The sequence below is a fragment of the Ovis aries genome, chromosome 20, assembly GCF_016772045.2.
Source record: "Ovis aries strain OAR_USU_Benz2616 breed Rambouillet chromosome 20, ARS-UI_Ramb_v3.0, whole genome shotgun sequence".
In the NCBI taxonomy this organism is placed as follows: Eukaryota; Metazoa; Chordata; class Mammalia; order Artiodactyla; family Bovidae; genus Ovis; species Ovis aries.
Genome location: NC_056073.1, coordinates 15,648,485 through 15,669,974, shown reverse-complemented (window position 1 = coordinate 15,669,974; position 21,490 = coordinate 15,648,485). Strand labels below are relative to the sequence as shown.

Below are 21,490 nucleotides of genomic sequence, written 5' to 3'. Positions count from 1 at the left end.
ATTGCTGTGGCTTCTCTTGTTGCAGAGCACAGGCTCTGGGGCACGCGGGCTCCAGTAGTTGCGGCTCGCATGCTCTGGAGCAAAGGCTCAATAGAAGAACTGATACTTAAACCTTACCTCACAGAAGGGTTGGTTGGGACTTGTGATCTGAATCCCGCCAGGTTGGATTGCAAATATCAACATTTTCCTTAGGATTTAAGCAAGACTCAGAATCTCACAATATTCAAAATGTCCAAGATACAAAATGATTCAACCTGCATGTGGATTATGCCCTTCCCCTTCAGTTTGATTGGCAAAGCTAGGCCACATGCCCACTGCTAGACTTGTGACCATTGCCTGTGCACAAACTGGCTGAGACCTCACAGGGCCCATCCCTGGAACTAGTGCTGAAGTCAGCTTCTGCTGAAGCACATGGCCTCGTGGAGGAAGAGTGGCTACTCCAGGTGCAAGCAAAGACCAGCTCCTCCTTTTAGACGTCATTGCTAAGAGTCGGGCACGACTGAGCGGCTTCACTTTCCCTTTTCACTTTCATGCATTGCAGAAGGAAATGGCACCCCACTCCAGTATTCTTGCCTGGAGAATCCCAGGGACAGAGGAGCCTGGTGGGCTGCCGTCTGTGGGGTCGCACAGAGTCGGACACGACTGAAGTGACTTAGCAGCAGCAACAGCAGAGCTTATCTAACTGTGTTCTCAGATTTTAAGGGACCTTTCTATAATAGGTACAGAGAGGATTGAGAAGAGGTGATCTCTCCTAGGACTCATTACAAATTTTATTAGGCCCTTTATATGTTTTCCCTTTGTGTATGATTCTATTTTTATTTTTTAGCAGATGGGTAAACATGCCTCGAGACTAACCATCACTTTAGCTCTGAGTTAAATAACCAGTTGAAGAATACAGATGTAATGAGCTACACCTTAGCCTTTGTAGCTGAAGATGCCTGACCAATAATTACCATCTCGCTAGCGGGTCCCCACCAGCTGCCCAGGCTGGTCCATGATTTGCAGCTGTGTGGAGTTTGGCATAGTGTGCACCTGCCATCCTCTCTTCAGAAAAGAGATACTCCAGGTGCTCGTCAATGCTCCCTAGGCTTATCAGCCGCTGTGATTTCTCTGGGTCCCCAGTGGTGCTGTATCATTTGAAGTTTTGCTTTAGTGTGTCTTCAAAGTGTTTCCTTTCCGTATTCTGCTTGAGTTATCTCCGTGCAGTTCATTACACAGCAGCTACTTGAGAATGCAAAGCAGAGCATCTCAGAGAGCATGCTTGAGAGAGAGGCTCCTGAAAGTGGTGAAGCTGATTAATATTTCATATTCTTAAAGCCTTAAGTGTGTCAGATTTTGAATTGGGCAAACATTTTTCATCTGAAAAATATCTAGAAGAAGGTAGTTTTAAATTGTAAACAAACCTGCCGCATTAAAATGGCAGGATCAGATTGTGAGGGACTAAGTTGGATTCTACTTGAAGAGGTGTGCAGTAATGTGATTTATAAAATATATATATATATACTGATCATGCAGATGACCAAAATATGTTTCTCACATATATTTGGTCTTTGTGCATAATTCCTGGCTCACAGCTCCAAAACCCCGTGGAATTTCCCATGTTGAGTGATGGAGGTGTAGTTGGCTATGTTAATGAAATGACTTTTGAAAAGCACCTGAGGACAGGGTCTGGTTGCCCACAGAACCACCCGTGTGATTAGAGGGTGGGAACTTTTAATTTCACCACCTGACCTCTGCAGTGGGGATAGGGGTGGAGATTGAATTAGTCCCCAGTGCTCAGTGATTTAAGAAATCATGCCTATGTAATGAAACTGCCATAAAAACCTAAAGGTTTGGGCTCAAAGAGCTTCCATGCTGGGAAACCAGAATGTTTCCATATGCCACTGTGCTGAGCCCTGAGTTCCATGAAAACACAAGTCCCTTTTAGGACTTCGCCCTTTGAATCTCTTCATCTAGTTGTTGATTCATATCCTTTATGATAAATTGGTAATACAGTAAGTAAACAGAGTTTCCTAACTTCCGTGAGCCATTCTAGCAAATGCATCAAACCCAAAGAGGGAGTCTTGGGAACCTCTAATTGATAGACAGTTGGTCAGAACTACAGGTCACAAATTGAGGTTTCAATTGGTGTCTGAAGCAGAGATGTTTTTGTAGGACTGAACCCTTTACCTGTGGAATCTGATTCCATCACTGGGTAGATAGTGTCAGAATTCAGTTGAATTCTCAGACATGCTGATGGCGTCCAGGAATTAATTGCTTGTTGGTGTGGGGAAGCCTACACACACCACACAGACACACACACACCCTTGAACTGGGTCCAGGAACCTAATGTAAGATGACTGAGAAGAGCCCAGAGTAAGAATTTGCCCCCGAATACCTGTACATTACCTTTATATTATTGGACCAACGGGAAGAGGAGTTTGTGTGGATAGTGGAAGGATTTCAACAGAGAGCATAATCCTAGTTATAATCCTCCCTTCGCTGGCGGTGCCTGTTTGTGATGTGGAGCAAGTTACAGGGTCGCTTTATATGCTGACAGTCATTTCTTGAGCTCTGACTGTGTGCTGGGCATTGCTGCAAGCATTTTTACAGATGTTAACTCATTTAATTTTCACAACAGCCCTATGAAGTATAAACTATTATTGCCTCCATATTACAGAGAAGGAAACTGAGGCCCAGAAAGATCATTTTCCCAAGGTCATATATAACTAATAACAATAGAGCTTGAACTCCAACCCCAGCAGTTTGGCTTGAACATTTAAGCGCTATGCTATCCTGCTTCTGGGGGCTTCCCAGGTGCTGCTAGTTGTAAAGAACCCACCTGCCAATGCAGGAGACGTAAGAGGCGTGGGTTTGATACCTGAGTTGGGAAGATCCTCTGGAGGAAGGTGCAGCAAGCCACTCCAGTATTCTTGCCTGGAGAATCCCTTGGACAGAGGAGCCTGGCAGGCTGTAGTCCATAGGGTCACAAAAGGTTGGACATGACTAAAATGACTTAGCATGCACGCACATATTGCCTCTAGTTTATTTGTAAAAGACACATTAAAAATATGTGCCATAACTATTTTATAGGGTAGGAAGCTGAAGATGAAATAAAAGTACTTTTAATAAGGAAATAGTTCTCTGCAAAAAAGAAAACATAGTCAAGAGCCTAAAACCAATGTTGGCAATTACCATGAGAAGCCTTTCTCTGTGCCATTTAGAATCGTAGGCTCAGACGGTTAGAAGGCTCTCCAAGGCTTTGGTCTAAGAGGACTTTATCTAAAACAGTAGTTCCCAGATTTTTTTATTTCATAGATCTATAAAATACACACTTGCAGGCACACATGTATGCCAACCCAAACTGTCAGTCTGTTATCACTGTAAAGAAGGGGACTTCACACCAAGAACATTGGAGAGATGTAGTTTCTTAACAAAGAACAGTATTTCCCAAGAACAAAAGAGATAGGCATCTTCCCTTGGCCAGTGGAATTATTGGTCTGGAGAGTAGTTGGGGAATGTCTTCATCTAGACTGGTAGGTTTAGATCCATTTGTGGGGGTAAAAATTACCTTGGGGTAGAGTGAACTCCCAGGTGATTGCATCAGTCATATCAGTTGGAAGCACACTCAGGAAATACCAGTTGAGGTGTAGTTTACCTTGCTTCTTAGTGAAGCTTTTACTGTGTTTGCTTTGGCACCATCAGAAGGGGCCCTTACCTAGTCAGGCTCTCTCTATTTCTCATCTTCCATGTGAGATTGGAAACTCTTGAGTTCACAGGTCTCATTTGTACTGAACAATGTTATATGTTCAGTTCTCATTGTGCTGAACAATGTTATATGTTTCTTCAAAAAGGAAGAAACATATAAAAGTATCATCTTAACCAGCTTTGGTTAAAATGTGATAAAGTTTAAAAAAAAAGAAAAAGGCAAAAAAACTACTTAGATTTCACTGGTGGTCCAGTGGCTAAGACTCCTCGCTCTCAGTGCAGAGGGCCTGGATTCGATCCCTTGTCAGGGAACTAGATCCCACAGGCTGTAACTAAAAGATCCTGTGCGCCACAACTCAGAGCCAGGGCAGCTAAATAAAGGAATATTTTAAAAAACTACTATTTTAGCCATTTCAGTAGTGTTAAGGATATTCACCTCGTTGTGAAACAGAACTTTTTCATCCTGCAAATCTAAAACCCCCTACATACCCTTTTCCTCCTCTCCTCAGTCCCTGGTAACCACCATTATACTTTCTGTTTTGAGGAATTTGACTCTCTGAATATTTTCCATACCTCATGGAAGTGAAATCATACTGTATTTGTCTTTTGGTGACTGGCATATTTTATTTAGCACAATGTCCTTAAGGTCCATCCATGTTGTATTACGTGTCAGAATTCCTTTTTTAAGGCTGAATCTATGCCATTGTACATGTATCAGTTTGTTTATTCATCCATTGATGGGCATTTCTCTGATGATTACTGATGTTGAGCATCTTTTCAGTGCATATTGGCCATTTGTATATCATCTTTGGAGAAATGCCTATTCAAGTCCTTTGGGTTATTTGATTTATATTTAATTGTTTAATAGGGTGGTTTGATTTTTTTTTTTTTGGTATTGAGTTGTAGAAGTTGTTTATACATTTTGGTTATTAATTATTTGAAAATATTTTTCCTATTCTGTAGGCTGCCTTTCACTCTGTTGATTGTATCCTTTGATGCACAAAGGTTTTCAAGTTTGATGTAGTCTTCTCTATTTTTGCTTTTGTTGCCTGTGTTTTTGGTATAATATCCAAAAAATCGTTGCCAAGTCCAGTGTCATGAAGATTTTCCCCTATGTTTTCTTCTAGGACTTGTATATTTTTAGGTTAGGTCTTTAATCCATTTTGGGTTAATTTTTGTATATGGTGTAAGGGTCCAATCATTCCTTTACATGTGGATATTAATTTTCTAAAAACATTTGTTGAAGAGACAGTTCTTTCTTCACTGAGTGGTCTTGGCACCCTTGCTGAAGTTCATTTCACCATATATACAAGAATTTATTTCGGGTTTTTCTGTTCTATTTCACTGGTGTATTTGTTTTTATGCCAGTACCATAGTGTTTTGATTACTGTAGCTTTGTGGTAGGCTTGGAAATGAGAACGTGTGTGTTCTTCCAGTGGTGTTCTTTTTCAAAATTGTTTTGACTCTTTGGAGTCCCTTGAGATCCTATATGAATTTTAGGATATATTTTCCTATTTCTGCAAAAAAAAAAAGCCATTGAAATTTTAATAGGGATTTCATTGAATCAGTAGATTATTTGGGGTAACATTAACATCTTAACATATTAAGTTTTCCAGTCTCTGAACATGAGATGTCTTTTCATGTATTTGTGATTTCTTTCAGCAGTGTTTTGTAGTTTTCAGTATACAAGTCTTTTACTTCCTTGGTGAGGTTTACTCCCAAGTATGTATTCTTTTTATTTTATTCTATTATAAATGAAATTGTTTTCTTAGTTTCCTTTTCATATTTCATTGTTACTGTATAGGAACATACTGAGTTTTATATATTGATCTTGTATACTGCAACTTTGCTAAATTTATTAGTTTTAACTGTGTGTGTGTGTGTGTGTTATCTCTAGAGTTTTCTACATATAAGATCATGTCATCTATGAACAGAGGTAATTTTTTCAATTTTCATCACTGAGTATGATGTTAGCCCTGCCTGGGCTTTTCATAAATGGGTTTGGGGGGGGCCCAGAACTCTGCAGTCATCCGGACCTCAGAATTTTGGCATTTTTAACAGATAGATTATTGTGTTCAATACATTTTTCTTCTTTCGAACTTCAGCCTTAGAAGATAAAGCCTTATCTGCAGTTTTAGAGACATTCTGCATCATCTTCACGTATGAACACAAAGTGAGGATTCCTTTATTTCTTAAAACTGCTTAATGACATCAACACCTTAATGTGTCCTGCCACACTTCCCACTAAATTCTGAGATATTTTCTTTACTGGCAGACTCAGGCTGGCCTCTTAGAATAAATAATGCATTAAGTGGTCCCTCAGAAGACTGTTAATTGGTCTCTTGGAATATGTAATGTCTGTTGTTTAGCTTCTGCCAATATTAGATAAGATTTTTTTTTAACTGATAGTTCCTTCAAAGTGGTTTAAAGTGAAAGAAAGTGAAGTTGCTCAGTCGTGTCCGACTCTTTGTGACCCCATGGACTGTAACTTATCAGGCTCATCTATCCATGGGATTTTCCAGGCAATAGTACTGGAGTGGATTGCCGTTTCCTTCTCTAGTGGATCTTCCCGACCCAGGGATCGAACCCAGGTCTCCCGCATTGTAGATAGACGCTTTACCGTCTGAGCCACCAGGGAAGTCAAAGTGGTTTAGTTCTTATTAATCCTGATAAGTTCTTATGTGAGTGATAGGTATAGTGATAATGTATATGTTTTGATAAATTGGCTGTAGTGGAATTGGGTTGTTTGATGGGGACTTTACCTTTGACTGTAGGCTGTTAGTGACCAGTAACTTAAAAATAACAAACTGAAGTTTTCTGAGATGTCAGACTCAAAAAGCACATATTCAGAAATGAAAGGTTTAACTTGAGAAAAATTACCATTCTGGTTATTCATATGTATTAAAAGCTACAGATAATGAGTAGCTTTTAATACATATGAATAACTAATTCTGGCCTGCCGGAATCTTGTTTTGTTATACCTCACTGAGGTTATAACTTGATGGGTATGGACAACGTTCAGCACAGTTACCACAGGCAACATGGGAAGGATACAGGGGAAAAAAATTGATGAAGTCAGTAAAGCTTATTTTTTGTTCTCATATTGTTTTGTAGGGACCTTTAAGCCTCAAGTCTTTCTTCTCCAGGGTCTCAGGCAGTGATTCATACTTTCCCTTCACTCTTTAGTTGCTTCCTCTTTGTGTTTCAGTTGTGCAGTATCCTGCCCCTTCGCACCAGCTTTCCACTTCCTGCTGTGGTAAATTAATCTATACTTAATTAATAGCAGTTGATTGGCTTTAGGTGTTTCCCTTATAAGATTCTCTATTTGCCGTTAATGGGAGTGTCAGTGCCTTCATCTAAATGGTGGGACCCACCAGCAGGCCAGGATATATTTAAAATAGGAGAAGAAGTGTCTGGGACTTGTGAGATTTAAACTCCATGAAGTTGGTTGCCTGGGTGTGCACTGGCCTTCTATTCTCTTGTGCCAGCTCACTATAGTTGAGTTCCCAGAAGTACTTCTGCTTTATTCTTAGTGAGAGATGAGAGTTCATGCACAGTTCATGTCTTTGAAATGCCTTCTCTGCCTTATTTGAAAGAAGGCCCCCTTTATATTTTTGCCACGCAGCACATTCTGTTGGACCTGTAAGTATTCAATGGGTATACCCCCATTGGAGAGTGTGAGCTGAGACCGAGTCTGCTTCTTTAATTCAGTGGCATTTTATGGTGCTCTGGGTTTGTTTTTAACATCTTAATTGGACTTCTACTATCCTTACTCTGTGTTACTATTAAATGCAGTTTTTCAAAAACGTAAGAAAAAGAGATAATAAATAATAAAACTCTCATTTATTTTGGAAAGGTAGTGATTTTTCTTATTTTTTATGAAAGTATCCTCTGTTTTCTTATTTTGGTATGACGGGCTTCTTGGATGAAACTATTGGTAAAGTCAAGGCCAGATAGTCAGTTACTGTAAGCTGGTCAGTTAGCCAGCCCAACTCTAAGCCCTGTGGAAGCAAAAATAACTTTTGGGGAATGAGTGCCAAGGTAGCCAAGTCAGCCAGTACTTTGTTTAGAGTCAGCCACTTTCAGAATGCATTTACATGGCCATCTCATTTGCATCTCCCTCAGAACAGCTCTTCGGAGTAGGTGTTATTGCTCCTCAGGTTTACAGACTGAAGACACTGACGCTTATAACGTACCTGATGTACCTGGAGTGGTGCAGAGGGAGGAGGCCTCCGTCACCCAGCCGACGGCCTTCCCCATCCCAGCGTACACCTGCACTGTCACACTCGTGCTCCTTCAGAGAGAAGTGGCTTGGGTGTTGAGAGAATTACTTTGCTGCTCAGTAAACTGGAATAATGTTAGGAGCTGTCCATGAAGGAAATGAAGCTCTCTTGAGAGCTAGAAGAGTCTGCTCACAGAATTCCCTTCTATTGACAATTTTCGGTAGTGGCCTCTGGGGAAGCAGAGTAGAAATTACCTTGGTACCTTGGCTGATATGAAATTTCAAATGATTGACATGACTAACTGAGGCTTCTGCAATAAGCCAAAAAGGTCTGCACTTTGCTGGTCATAAGCTTGTAGAAAAGAAGTATGTGAGGCGCTTCCTTTTGCAATGCTTAGTGCTACTAGGATATAATTCCTTAGGTTCTCCATATGCCATAAGTACCACCAGGCTGCCTGTCCCCGAATCCTATTTTCTAATAAAGATATAGTAAACCATATATGCTCTGTGCTTATCTTCTGTCATCTTGCTGATGCCTGACTTTTTAAAATTGAAACAGTTTCCTCAGTGCTGTATCCTTTTGGAAAATAGATAACACATTTTTTCCCCCCAAAAGGTACAAATGTCAGTGGCTCTCTTTTTTCCCCACCTTTACTCCCCTCCACCCCAGTTTGCCACTACAGGGCATGTGATAAGAGAGAGGGAGATTGTACTTGCATAGTTTTTTCCAATCTTGATGGCATATTATAGGCACTCTTCTACCCCTTTTCTCTTTAACATACTGTATTTTAAAGTGTTGTATACATAGGCCTGCCTCTTTAAAAAAAAAAAAAAAAAGAAACGAAAAACGACTGGTAGTTTCAGTTATATGGCCAGTTTATAATTTATAACTTGTTCTCAACTAAAGCCTGAGTGTTTTCTTTGTAGCTTCTAGTCTTCTCCTTTTGTGTGTATGTAACAAACACCACTTTGTATTTGGCCCTTCTCTTTGGACATTTGTCTTCTTTGCTCTTAAAATAAAGTGCTGAAAAGCTGTCTCTCCATTCATGCAAAATATGAAGGGCCTCAATCCTGACGGATGTGCCCTGGCATATCATCGGGAAAGCACCAGATTAAATATTCTACCATCCTTTTTTAAGAAACAAGACATCAGCAAGATGGGGTTTCCTTTCCTTAGAGCAGCCACTGAAATCACCATCTCATCCGATGATCCATGTCTAAATTCTAGTCAGATTTATTTTCTATTCACAGAAATTGTTCCTTTTTCTTCCTCTCCAGGCAGTTCCTAATGTATATATGTGTCTCCCATACAAATGGCCACGTGTGGAAAGCCCTCCTCAGCCATGTGGGGAAAGTGGGAGGAGGGAGATTCCCAATTTCCCTGCCTGGGCTGCAGCTGGGAAAGCAGTTCTTGGCATTTCAAGTTGAAACTTTGAATAAATTTTCTCAGAATAATGCATTTGAGAGTTAACTTCCATAGTGGTATCACTGGTATTCTGGTATGATACCAAGGATTCATGATGGGCTCAACAATATGCCAGAGCACATCTGTCAGGACAGAGGTCCATCCTATTTTGCATGAATGAAAACACAACTTTTGAGCATTTTATTTCAAGAGCAAAGAAGACAAATGTCCAAAGAGGAGGGACCAAATACAAAGCAGTACGTTTGTGAATATTGTATTGATTCTGTGTGGCCAAATTTTGCTTCCTCAAACATCGCATGGACTGGGAGTAAGCTTCATCTGACGGGAGTCAGAGGAACAGAAATATTTGTTGTGCTACTGTTTTTTCCTGTGACTACAGTGCAACTCAGAAAGGCGTAGGGTGAGCTCCTTGCCACCTGGATAAATCAGAGTTAGTGAGGAAGAAGCAGAATTGCAAAAGAAAAAAAAAAAGATTTTTATTTCCCAATAAAGAAGTTTCATAAAGAGAGGAAACATTAGACTAAGCAAGAACACTTCAACAGATGCACTAAAGTGGCCTTGTGCCCCCTAAAGACAAATATCCTCTGGAAATTTTTGTGAGCAGAATTCTGATGAAATTTTTTTGGGAAGCTACAGAGTTTGCCACCTGAGTCTAAAGGCTGTTTTCTTGAGGCCCAGTCCAGAGGACTATGCAAGCCATGTCTGTGACTAACACTGCCTCAAAACACTGCTCCACCTTGACTGGGTGTGTCGTAGGGGGCGGGAGGGTGCGCTACAGGGTACTACTAGATATGATGGTAAATGGCAGAGAGGAAAGGTGTCTCATAACTTGTCTAATTGGTGAATGGTTCATATCTCAAGGTCTTCTTTGCTATCAGAGAGTATATTGTTTGCTTTTTTGTCTTTAAGTATTTTTTTCATGGAACTTTTCAGGCATATGCAAAAATAAAGGGACTAGTTATAATGAACTCCATGTCCCCATCAATCAGCTTCAAAAATTTTGAACATTTTGACAATTGTGTTTCATTTATCTTCCTGCCACATTTTCCCCCTAGAGTATTTTAAAGCAAATTCCATACATCATAATATTTCACCTGTAAATACTTCAGAGATGTCTCTAACATATAAAGACTGAAAAAATACAGCCATAATGTCATTGTTACATCAAACTAATAATTACTTAGTATTATCTAATACTTAGTCTGTATTTAAATTTCTCCAATTTTGGACTTAGGGTTTAGGGAAGGGCAGCTGGGGGAAAGGACTGCAAAGGGGCATGAAACTTCTGGGGTGATGGACATGTTTATTATTTTGGTTGTGGTGATTTCACAAGTACATACCATATGTCAAAATTTATCAAGTTGCACCTTTTAAATATGTGCAGTTCATTGTATGTCAATTCTACTTCAATGAAATTGTTGGTTTTTTTAAAAATAGAGTGGTACAGCTAGAGACAAACAGTATTTTAAACATTTCCCCCAGTTTTCTCAAAAATACATTTTTATATTTGGCTTGTTCAAATTAGGCTCTAAAGAAGAACCACACATTGCATTTGGTTGATCTGTTTCTAGGGTTCTCATAACCTATAGCAGATCTACCCACCCGCTTTTTTCCTCTTGTTGTCTATTTGTTAAAGACTCCAGACCATTGATCCTGTAACATTTGTCACACTCTGACTTGGTGTTTTGGCCAACTGCAGCCTTGCAGCATGTTCCTGTCACACATTGCTTACGATCTGGTGCCAGATCCAAAGGCTTTGGTGGACTCAGGTTCAGCTATTTTAGCAAGAGTACGGTGATAGGTGCTATTCCTGTGAACTTCTTACTGCATTCCATCAGGAAAGCATATAATGTCTGGTTGTCCTATTTTTGATGTAAAATTGGTCAGTGGAGTCAGGTGCTGTCAGCCTTATGCATCCATTGCAAAGTTTCCTGTCAGCTTTTACCTAGTAGTTGACAGAGCTACTGGCTAGATCTATTGTTTCATTATGTGCATGTACGTGTCTGCACGTGGGTGTCTATGCACAATGTATTGAGATATAATCTACGTACAATAAACTGCATGTATTTAAAGGGCACAGTTCAGGAAGTCTGACATGTATACATTTTTGATGACTGCCCAGCTGCTCTAGAGACATAGTGCTTTGGAGGCACACTGTAGGGACAAACCATAATCCCTGGTGGTCAGACATTTAAAGGGTAAATTCATTCTTTCAGCGGTAGAAGTAGACTTTCCATGTGGCTATGGAATAGAAGGGCTTCCCCAGGGGCTCAGCGGTAAAGAATCCACCTGCAATGCAAGAAACTCGGGTTCGACCTCTGGGTTGGAAAGATACCCTGGATAAGGGCATGGTAACCCACTCTAGTATTCTTGTCTAGAGAATCCCGTAGATAGAGGAACCTGGCAGGCTACAGTCCATACGGCTGTAAAGAGTTGGAGACAACGGAGGCTCACAGCACATGGAGCAGAAGAGGAAGACTTGAGTTTGGATTTTGCTTGAACACTAGCTTGTCTGGGAGATCAAACTGAAAGCATCATCAGGTTTGATCTGGAAGCAGCATAAACTACTCAGCCCAGGAGCAGACGTGTTCAGTCCTCACAGCCAATTTAGTTATCCTCCTTTCTCGTGTGCCACTTCGCATAGAGTCACAGACAACATTTGTATGTGTATGGGTGGGTGGGTGGGTGTGCTCCCACTGTATTCAGAATTTCTCTGAATTTGGTATGAACAGTCTTCCTTGTGCCCAGTCTACTATCCTCCTAGGTTCAGTTCTAGGCACAGATCTCTTTGGCAAGAGTATTAGGTTAATGAATTAAAAAACCAGATCCCTTCAAGGGCAGCTACTTAGCTTTGTTCCACAGATGGCATATCCTTAACCCCCTGTCTGTCATCTTATATGTCCTGATCATCAGGAGACTTGGATGAAACAGTGTGTATAGCTCAATGTATGATTATCCCTGCTACCAAATGTTCAGAAGCTTCATCCTGCAAGTAGCATTAACAGTAGTGTACCATAATGCGGGTATCAGAATGTGAAGATGCAACTCGAGACCAAGCCTCTGCAAGGAAATGGACAGATGTTATATGCAAGGGTATTTGTGGGGCTCTGTGAATGTACTAAAAATTATTGAGTTGTGTGCTTTGAATGAGTGAATTTTACAGTATGTCAACTATAGCTCAATAAAATGGCTTTTTCTAAAGTGTGAGGTTAAAATACATTAATTAATAGAAATGATACTTGATGTTCCGGGAACAGATGAAATCACCAAGAAGACAGCTGAGGATAGAACCTTAAGGAGGAGAGTTCACATTTCAAGGAACACATATGAAAACAAAAAAGGTGTATTTACAGACTCAGGAAGAAACCCAGAAGAGAGCAGTCACCTAAAATGCAGAAGTGAGTGAGTGTTCAGTGTCAGGCAAAATAGATGTGGATGGGGACTGAGAAAAAGCCGATGGACTCAGCTCTGAGGAAACTGCAAAGGCCTTTGAGAAAACAGTTTCTGTGAAATAAATGTGTGAAGGAGTGAGTTGTGGGAAACATGAAGCTGCACATTCCTCTTGCCAGAAATAAAGCAGGCAGAAGGAAAAAGAGCCTAAAAACGTCAAGCAGGGCAGACTTGGGTCTGTGTGTCCTGTAGACAGGAGAGACTTGGACATGTTTGAACCTGGAGAGGAAGGAGCCGAACAGAAGAGCAGAGACTGAAGGTACAGAGGGCTTCGCCCAGTGCTGGCTCTTCATACAGTTAGATCAGTTGGTACTTGGCACAGAGCGGAGCATCTGTACAGTGCTGGAGGTTCTGTCCTCTGTCATCTCCCGGTGCTGTGGCAAGTCAGGCTTGTGTGCTGGCCCGCTCTCTAGATGAATTCTCCTCCTTTATCATCGAAGAGAGCAGATCCTAATGCAAGTGAGACATCATCACGTGGACATAACCTTGAATCTGCTATAACCCCTGATTAGACTCATTCTTGAACATCAGCACTCGGTTACTGATGAGTGATGGCCCACCTCGCAAGCCTCCAACACACCCAGCACATCAGCATACCATCACCTGTGGCCAAGAGCCACTGCTCAAGTGGCCGGTTTACTCTCAGGTCTAAGAGCTCAGGAACACATTGACTTAGAGCTTCCAAACCCATCTCAGAGAATTCAGCCTTGAGGGGGAGTCTCTGAGGGACAGCCTGACCTACAGGTTCTCTCTCACCCATCCACCACAAGCACCCACATTCAGGAAGAATGGTAATGGAGGGGCCAAGGGAAAGTGCAGCAGGTGTGAGGACTCTCCACCCCTTTAGCCATCATTCGCCCAGCGCCCAGCCAGTCTCCACACTGCACTTTGTTGTTGTTTAGTCCCTAACTCATATGCAGCTCTCTGCGACCCCATGGACTGCAGCAGGCCAGGCTCCTCTGTCCTCCAGTATCTTCTGGGCTTTGCTCAAATCCATGTCCACTGAGTTAGTGATGCTATCTAACCATCTCATCCTCTGCCACCCCTTTCTCCTTCTGCCTTTGTCTTTTCCAATGAGTCAGCTCTTCACATCAAGTGGCCAAAGTATTGGAGCTTCAGCAACAATCCTTCCAATGAGTATTCAGGGTTGATTTCCTTTAGGGTTGACCAGTTTGATCTCCTTGCAGTCCAAGGGACTCTCAAGAATCTTCTCCAGCAGCACAATTGAAAAGCATCAGTTCTTAGCGCTCAGCCATCTTTATGGTACAGCCCTCACATCCGAATATGATACTGGATGAACTATAGCTTTGACTGTAGGGACCTTTGTTGGCAAAGTGATGTCTCTGCTTTTTAATACACTATCTAGGTTTGTTAGGACTTCCCTGGTGGCTCAGACAGTAAAGCGTCTGCCTACAATGTGGGAGACCTGGGTTCAGTCCCTGTGTTGGGAAGATCTCCTGGAGAAGGAAATGGCAACCCACTCCAATAGTCTTGCCTGGGAAATCCCATGGACAGAGGAGCCTGGTGGGCTACAGTCCATGGAGTTGCAAAGAGTCAGACACGGCTGAGCAACTTCACTTCACTGGGTTTGTTATAGTTTTCCTTCCAAGGAGCAAACATCTTTTAATTTCCTGCTACAGTCACCATCTACAATGATTTTGGAGCTCAAGAAAAAAAAAATCTGTCACTGCTTCCGCTTTTTTCCCGTCTGTTTGCTATGAAGTGATGGGATTGGATACCACGGTCTTAGATTTTTTAATGTTGAGTCTCAAGCCAACATTGCACTTAGACAGAAGCTAACCTCACCCTTCTCAGTCTTTGTCCCTAGTTTTTGTTTTTGTTATTTTGTATCTATTTCTTTTTTTATTTTTATTTTAGCCATAATTCACAAATTCAAAAGGCTAGTTTCATTATACTTAAAATACAACCTTTTAAAGCCCCATATAATACTCTAAAATGTAGCATTCTTCCCTTTTGGGTTATTAACTGTATCTTAGTTATTTTATTTATTTTTATTTTTTGCCTGTGCCACACAGTATATGGGGTCTTAGTTCCCTGACCAGGAATCAAACCCATGCCGCCTACACTGGAACCAGAGAGTCTTAACTAGACCATCAGGAAAGTCCTATTACTGTATCTTAATGTGATGTCTACTTTGTTTAAAAAAAAATTCTTTTTCTTAATTTTATATTGATATTAAATTATATTTTCCAATATCTCTCAGAAAGAAACCATTAGCTGAAAATAGAATTCATTTTTAACACTAGTTATTTGTAAAAACATGTTCACTGTGTTTTCAAGCATCCTTTGCAGGTTTTGTGGGACATGTCATGTAGGGTATGTGCAGTAAGTTGAAGGGTTAAAATACCCTGCTCTGTCGCATATGGCAGTGAGCAGAATCGCAGATGTTGATGATACCACGTAATTAGTATTCTTTTATGTAAATGAAGGCTGTCAGCATGTTACCATAGTGTCTACTCTCTCTGAAGCTGGAATTTATGCCACTTGGTCTCACCAAGACCAAGCAGGATTTTTCCACTATCCATAGTTAAGAACTGAGAAGAAATCAAGACGATGAGAGAGAAGAAATGGAAATTTCCCTAAAGTGGATTCTTTTAAATTTTTCCTATTTTATTTTTGTTGATTTTTCTCCCCAGAAATTTTTATTTCTGGTGATGAGATGCTGTTATCCATTTCAGATTGGCTAAGAAATCTGCTCATTGAGAACAGGAATGTTCCAATTAAAAGACAAATCATATTTTCAAGCTATAAATTTTTGAAAGATTTTGTAACGTTCAGTCATCTCTCTCAAACAGGAACCTTTTAAAATAATCTAGAAGTTTCTCATCAGAACAGAAGGCTCACACTAAATTTCATTAGCTTCTTTTACTATTTCGTGACATTAACTATAGTAGAATCCTTTAAATATTAATTATGGTTTTTAGCTCGAGCTGATTCAGATTTTTAAATATAAAGCTATAGCACTTGAAGAAGCAAAAGCCAGTATTTTGTCAGGTTTGCTTTCCCTTTATGCAGATCAATCCAAGGTGTCCTGGACATTTATTTACAGTTACTGATCTATTTGATGATGGAGAACTATTAAGGCTCATCTTCTTAATTCCCATTACACTGGGAAACATGGTGCCTGCACACTGGATGATATATTTTTTAATTGGAAATGTCAGGACTTTTATTACCTTCAGTGATTATGAAGGAAAAGGGGTATATGTCAGAAAAATGTAAAAGAAATTTCCTATTTGTGCCTATGAGCATGAGGCCTTGTGCGTGAAGTGGTCGGAGGCTGTGAGGGGTGGTCCATGGAAGCACATGGTCTTCCTTTTGGTGTTTTTGTTTGTTTGTTTGTACACTGCAAACATTTAAATGATTACTGTTGAGCATACATTTTGGAAATTTTTTTTACTTCAAACTGCAACAAATTAAATAAATGTTTATATATACAAAGAAAATATAGCCAAAATTTCTTGAACTGAGTATACCCAAGATTGTATTCTCTTTATTCTCTATTGTGTATTGGCTTTTGTGTCACTTTTGAGTGATTTCCAATTCATGCCTCAGATATGTCTTTACTCTAGAGAAGCTAGTCTGCCTAGGTTAAATCAGTGTAGTAAGGTACAGAGTAGCCTCGTGTCTTCCTGAATGGATTTACTCTGCCATATGGCAGGTTAGTGAATCGCCACGACAGATTTGTAACGGGAAAAAGGCTGTGCAGGAAAGGATGTGCGTGCCCAGCAGATTTATGGATCAGAAAATGAAATCGGAAGAAAGAATTTCCAGAGTGCCCTTTCCATTTGACAGCATTCCATGCAGAGGGGGTGGAATTTTTTTTAGTGTTTTGTTTGTTTGTTTGTTTTTTGTTCCAACGTGCATGTTTTTTGTTTTTCTAGACAGAAGCTGATTTTTATAAGGTACCAGTGTTCTGGGTGTTGGGTTGCTATATTCCTGTTCACAGATATACTCTCTTTTTATAGAATTTGAAGCTGTGCTGTGTTTCATGTGATAAGATCTCTGTAGCAATTAAATTTCTAAAGACACATCAAGGTTCCTCTTGGCTCAAGTGGGGATTTGTCCGGTTTTGAGTTATAAGAAGAGGCTATTCAGACATGATTCAGTGAGTACTGAATGTTCTGGAGGGAGAAAACAGAAAAGCCAAGTGAGCTAAAGATAGTATGTCCTGGCGTATTTAAATCTTTGCTATCTAATACTGCAGCCACCAGTCGCATGTGGCCATTTAAATTAAAATTAATTAACAGTAAGCCCCTCCGTCTCACTGGCCACATTTCAGGTGCTCAGGAGACACATGTGGCAGTCGTGCAGTATTGGGCGATGCAGATAAAGAATGTTTCCATCATCCCAGAAAGTTCTGTTGGACAACATTTGTCAAGTGAAAGATCTTGGGAAATAAAATTCTTTGATTTATATGAGGTGTTCTTCATCCCTATATAATTTCCTGGATTACATTCTAAGGCTTTAATGTAAAAATGAATCTCCTGTAGAGCTTGTGAAAAATGGAGATTTTAGACCCCTCCCCCAAACCATCAAGTTTGGGGTCATCACCAGAAATCTGTACATATGACAAGTATCCTAAGGAATTTTGTTGCTGGTAGATGGTTCAGGGACTACGTTTTGAAAAATACCAAGTTAATGACAAACTTGGGAATTACCAATCTTTTGACTTCCCCTTTTCATTCTTTTATTACTTTGTGTCCCCAGTAATTGGTTGTAAGCATCATGTGTATCCAACTTAAACTCTTGATTGGTAATAAGGAGAAAAAAGAAAATTCATTTATTGACCATCTTATCTTTCTAATATGTCTTTTAATTTGACTATGCCCTACAAAAAGTAAACAGAAATGGTTATTTCAGCACTATTCTGGGCTATGTGGAGAAGTAATTCTGACAGACTACCTTTGACCACTAAAGAAATGAGCACACCCACAAGTCTTGAAATTATAAAGGTTAAAGAAAAAAAGAAATATAACACTTGATCTCCTCTCTGAAGGAGGTTATATCTAGTTATATGGATACATACATCCACAGACACGGCTTAAAGGGCACTTAGCAACAAGTCAATAGTTAGAAAAATAATATAGTAGAAACTAAATCCTGATAGTACTCAAAGGATGATCTGATTTGATGGAAGATAAACCAATCCATTCTGAAGGAGATCAGCCCTGGGATTTCTTTGGAAGGAATGATGCTAAAGCTGAAACTCCAGTACTTTGGCCACCGCATGCGAAGTGTTGACTCATTGGAAAAGACTCTGATGCTGGGAAGGATTGGGGGCAGGAGGAGAAGGGGACGACAGAGGATGAGATGGCTGGATGGCATCACTGACTTGATGGACGTGAATCTGAGTGAACTCCGGTAGTTGGTGATGGACAGGGTGGCCTGGCGTGCTGCGATTCATGGAGTTGCAAAGAGTCGGACACGACTGAGCGACTGAACTGAACTGAACTGAATCTAGAGTTTCCTTTGTATGATGATTTAAGGATTTCTTATATAGGAATGGGCTGGAATGGGCAGTTTAAAAATGAGAAGGGTCTCTGGTTGGTACTATGATATATTTGTGAGTTTTAGCAATAGGGCCAAGCCAGAAAGGAAAACCAACTGAAGGAACTACTTAGAGTACTTTGGATTTAGAACTTCTCTTGGGTGACCCCATCATGATAGAACTGTAATTGCTCCCAGAAATGAGAGCAGACAAGAAATGAGGTGAAAGAAGTCCACTTTATAAGAGGAACTCCCTTTAGGGAATTTAAATACTGGTATTGTTGGCAGGTCAGCTTTCCAAAGAATAAAAGGTTTTCTTTTAAAATAGCCTCTTTCCCTTGAAGAAATTGCTTATTAGGCTTCTCTGATGAACAATATTGAAGAAGCAATGTTAGAAAGACCAAAAAAAAAAAGCTTAGTGAGTTACCGCTGTTTTAAAAATAAAAAGCATTTTTGCATACATTATCTGGAAGGTTTGCTTTTTTTTTTGGTCTCATAGTTTGATTAAATACTGTAATAACCAGTAGCCACTATATCACCAAGTCAGATTTGTCTAGTTCTGTAGTTACTTATTCTTCCAGTAAGGAAGGTAAATGTTTTCCCATCCTTTTTACAAGATGTAAATGTTCTTTACAGACACTTTGGCTTAGTCCCTCAGAGTTACTGTAACAAAAATGCCATAGACTGGGTGGCTTATACATAACAGTTCTGGAGGCTGGGAAGTCCAAGATCATGGCACCAGATTCCATATCTGGCAAAGACATTGGTTCACAGACATGTGGCTGGCTTTTCACTTGTGTTCTCACATGGAGGAAGGGGTGAGGGAGCTCTTTTTAGAAGCACTAATCCCATTCCTGAAGGCTCATCCCATGGGGGTCAACCCGTTCATGACTTAAGCATCTTCCAAAGACCTCACCTCCTAATACCATCCCCTGGGGGAGGAGGGGGTTTAAGATTTCAGCATATGAAAGGAGGCACAAACTTGTAGACCACAGAAAACAAGTAAAATGTTAGATTGAGGCTCAGTCTACCTACTTAGCTAGGATCTTTGGACACAAAATAAAATTACTTTGTACTACAAAGGACTTTCTCTTTCTTACCATTTCTCTCGCGCTCTTTTTTTAACCATATTTTGTTATCTCTACTTTGAAATACAGTGAAATTGACCTAAGATTGCCTTTGCATTTGAGTGTCTTCATCTCTCCTGGTTTGTGATGAGGTCCCGGTGTCACTGGTTTGTGAGCTCTCTCGGTCTCCGCCTTTCCTCTGCCCTGTCCCTTTTTGCATACAGCCAGCATCTTGTCACCATGAGTCAGAGAGGCTTTCATTTCCAGGACATCATCAATTCAGAGATGGCTCAGAATACGGGCTTCTTTCCCCTAGTGGCCAGTTGAGTGCAACGTGAAATGAGGGTAATGACATTTCTAAATCAGCCTTACGTAAAAATTAGCTGATACTCAAGAACGAAAACAGCCTTAGAAAATGTAAAGTTACACATTAGTGGTAAGGTCTGTCGTTTAGTATTTTATGATTCTTCCTTTTTTTTTAAGGAATTGTCTTTCTGTAATTCCCGGTCTATGCCGAAATTGCTTTTTCCTTTTATAAAAATTCCTTCCAAAGGAACCAATTTTGAATTGAAAACTAAAGAATACTGAGTGGAAAATGCCGGTTGCAAGCCTTTTTCTAGAAAAATATTTTGCTGAAAGTTTTTTTTTCTCTCTCTCTCTCTCTCTCTTTGGGGACCCTTATCGTGCCAGGTTGAAAGAGTGGAGCCTTCCCTAAGACATGGATAGATGCAAACATGTAGGGCGGTTGCGGCTCGCCCAGGACCACTCCATCCTGAACCCGCAGAAGTGGTACTGCCGGGAGTGCGCCACCACCGAGTCGGTGTGGGCTTGTCTCAAGTGCTCGCACGTGGCCTGCGGCCGCTACATCGAAGATCACGCACTCAAACACTTCGAAGAGACCAGACACCCCCTAGCCATGGAGGTCCGGGATCTCTACGTGTTCTGCTACCTGTGCAAGGACTACGTGCTTAACGACAACCCGGAGGGGGACCTGAAGCTGCTGAGAAGCTCCCTCCTGGCGGTCAGGGGCCAGACGCAGGACCCGCCGCTGAGGCGCGGGCGGACGCTGCGGTCCATGGCTGCGGGCGAGGACGCCGTCCCGCCTCAGCGCGCTCCTCAGGGACAGCCGCAGATGCTCACGGCTCTGTGGTACCGGCGCCAGCGCCTGCTGGCCAGGACGCTGCGGCTCTGGTTCGAGAAGACCTCGCGGGGCCAGGCCAAGCTGGAGCAGCGGCGGCGGGAAGAGGCGCTGGAGCGCAAGAAGGAGGCGGCGCGGCAGCGGCGGCGCGAGGTGAAGCGACGGCTGCTGGAGGAGCTGGCCAGCGCCCCTCCGCGCAAAAGCGCGCGCCTGCTGCTGCACGCGCCCCGCACCGCGCCGCCGCGCGTGCCCGCCGCGCGCGCGCCCGCCGGGCCCCGCCCTGCGCCGCGCCGCGCGCCCGCCATGGCGCCTGGCGTCACGGGCCTGCGCAACCTGGGCAATACCTGCTACATGAACTCCATCCTGCAGGTGCTCAGCCACCTGCGCAAGTTCCGCGAGTGCTTTCTGAACCTCGACCCGTCCAAGACGGAGCAGCTGTTCCCCAGGGCCGCCAACGGCAAGGCCCCGCTCTCAGGCAGGCCAGCCAGCAGCTCCGCCACAGAGCTGTCGTCGCCCCGGAGTGACGGGGCCGAGGCCTGCGAGCGCGAGGGCCTCTGCTTGAACGGTGGGACCTCCCTTAGCAGGAGGCTAGAGCTCATTCAGAACAAGGAGCCCAGCTCGAAGCACATCTCCCTCTGCCACGAACTGCACACCCTCTTCCGCGTCATGTGGTCGGGGAAGTGGGCCCTGGTGTCGCCCTTCGCCATGCTTCACTCGGTGTGGAGCCTGATCCCCGCCTTCCGCGGCTACGACCAGCAGGACGCGCAGGAGTTTCTCTGCGAGCTTTTGCACAAAGTGCAGCAGGAACTCGAGTCCGAAGGCACGACACGCCGGATCCTCATCCCCTTCTCCCAGAGGAAGCTCACCAAACAGGTCTTAAAGGTGGTGAACACCATATTTCATGGGCAGCTACTTAGCCAGGTAGGTGTGTGCTCGGCGCAGCCCTGACTGCCCACCACGCTGGAGCCGGGCTGGTGTAGTAGTAGGCT

The 21,490-nt window shown here is 42.0% G+C and overlaps 2 protein-coding genes across 10 annotated transcripts in view; both read left to right on the top strand.

Moving 5' to 3' along the window:
• MED20 (mediator complex subunit 20) overlaps positions 1-20,088 on the top strand; it is a 72,502-nt gene extending 52,414 nt beyond the window's left edge. The window contains exon 5 of the mRNA XM_042237281.2: positions 20,054-20,088. The gene's annotated coding sequence lies outside the window, so the exon portion shown is untranslated. The remainder of the gene's footprint in view (positions 1-20,053) is intronic.
• The window catches only part of USP49 (ubiquitin specific peptidase 49), a 68,781-nt gene that overhangs the window by 34,886 nt on the left and 12,405 nt on the right, over positions 1-21,490 (top strand). For all 9 annotated transcript variants that reach the window (XM_027958997.3, XM_060403174.1, XM_060403177.1 and 6 more), the window contains one exon: positions 20,054-21,422. In XM_027958997.3, the coding sequence (XP_027814798.1) occupies positions 20,082-21,422 (1,341 nt within the window). In that variant the 5' untranslated portion in view covers positions 20,054-20,081. The remainder of the gene's footprint in view (positions 1-20,053; positions 21,423-21,490) is intronic.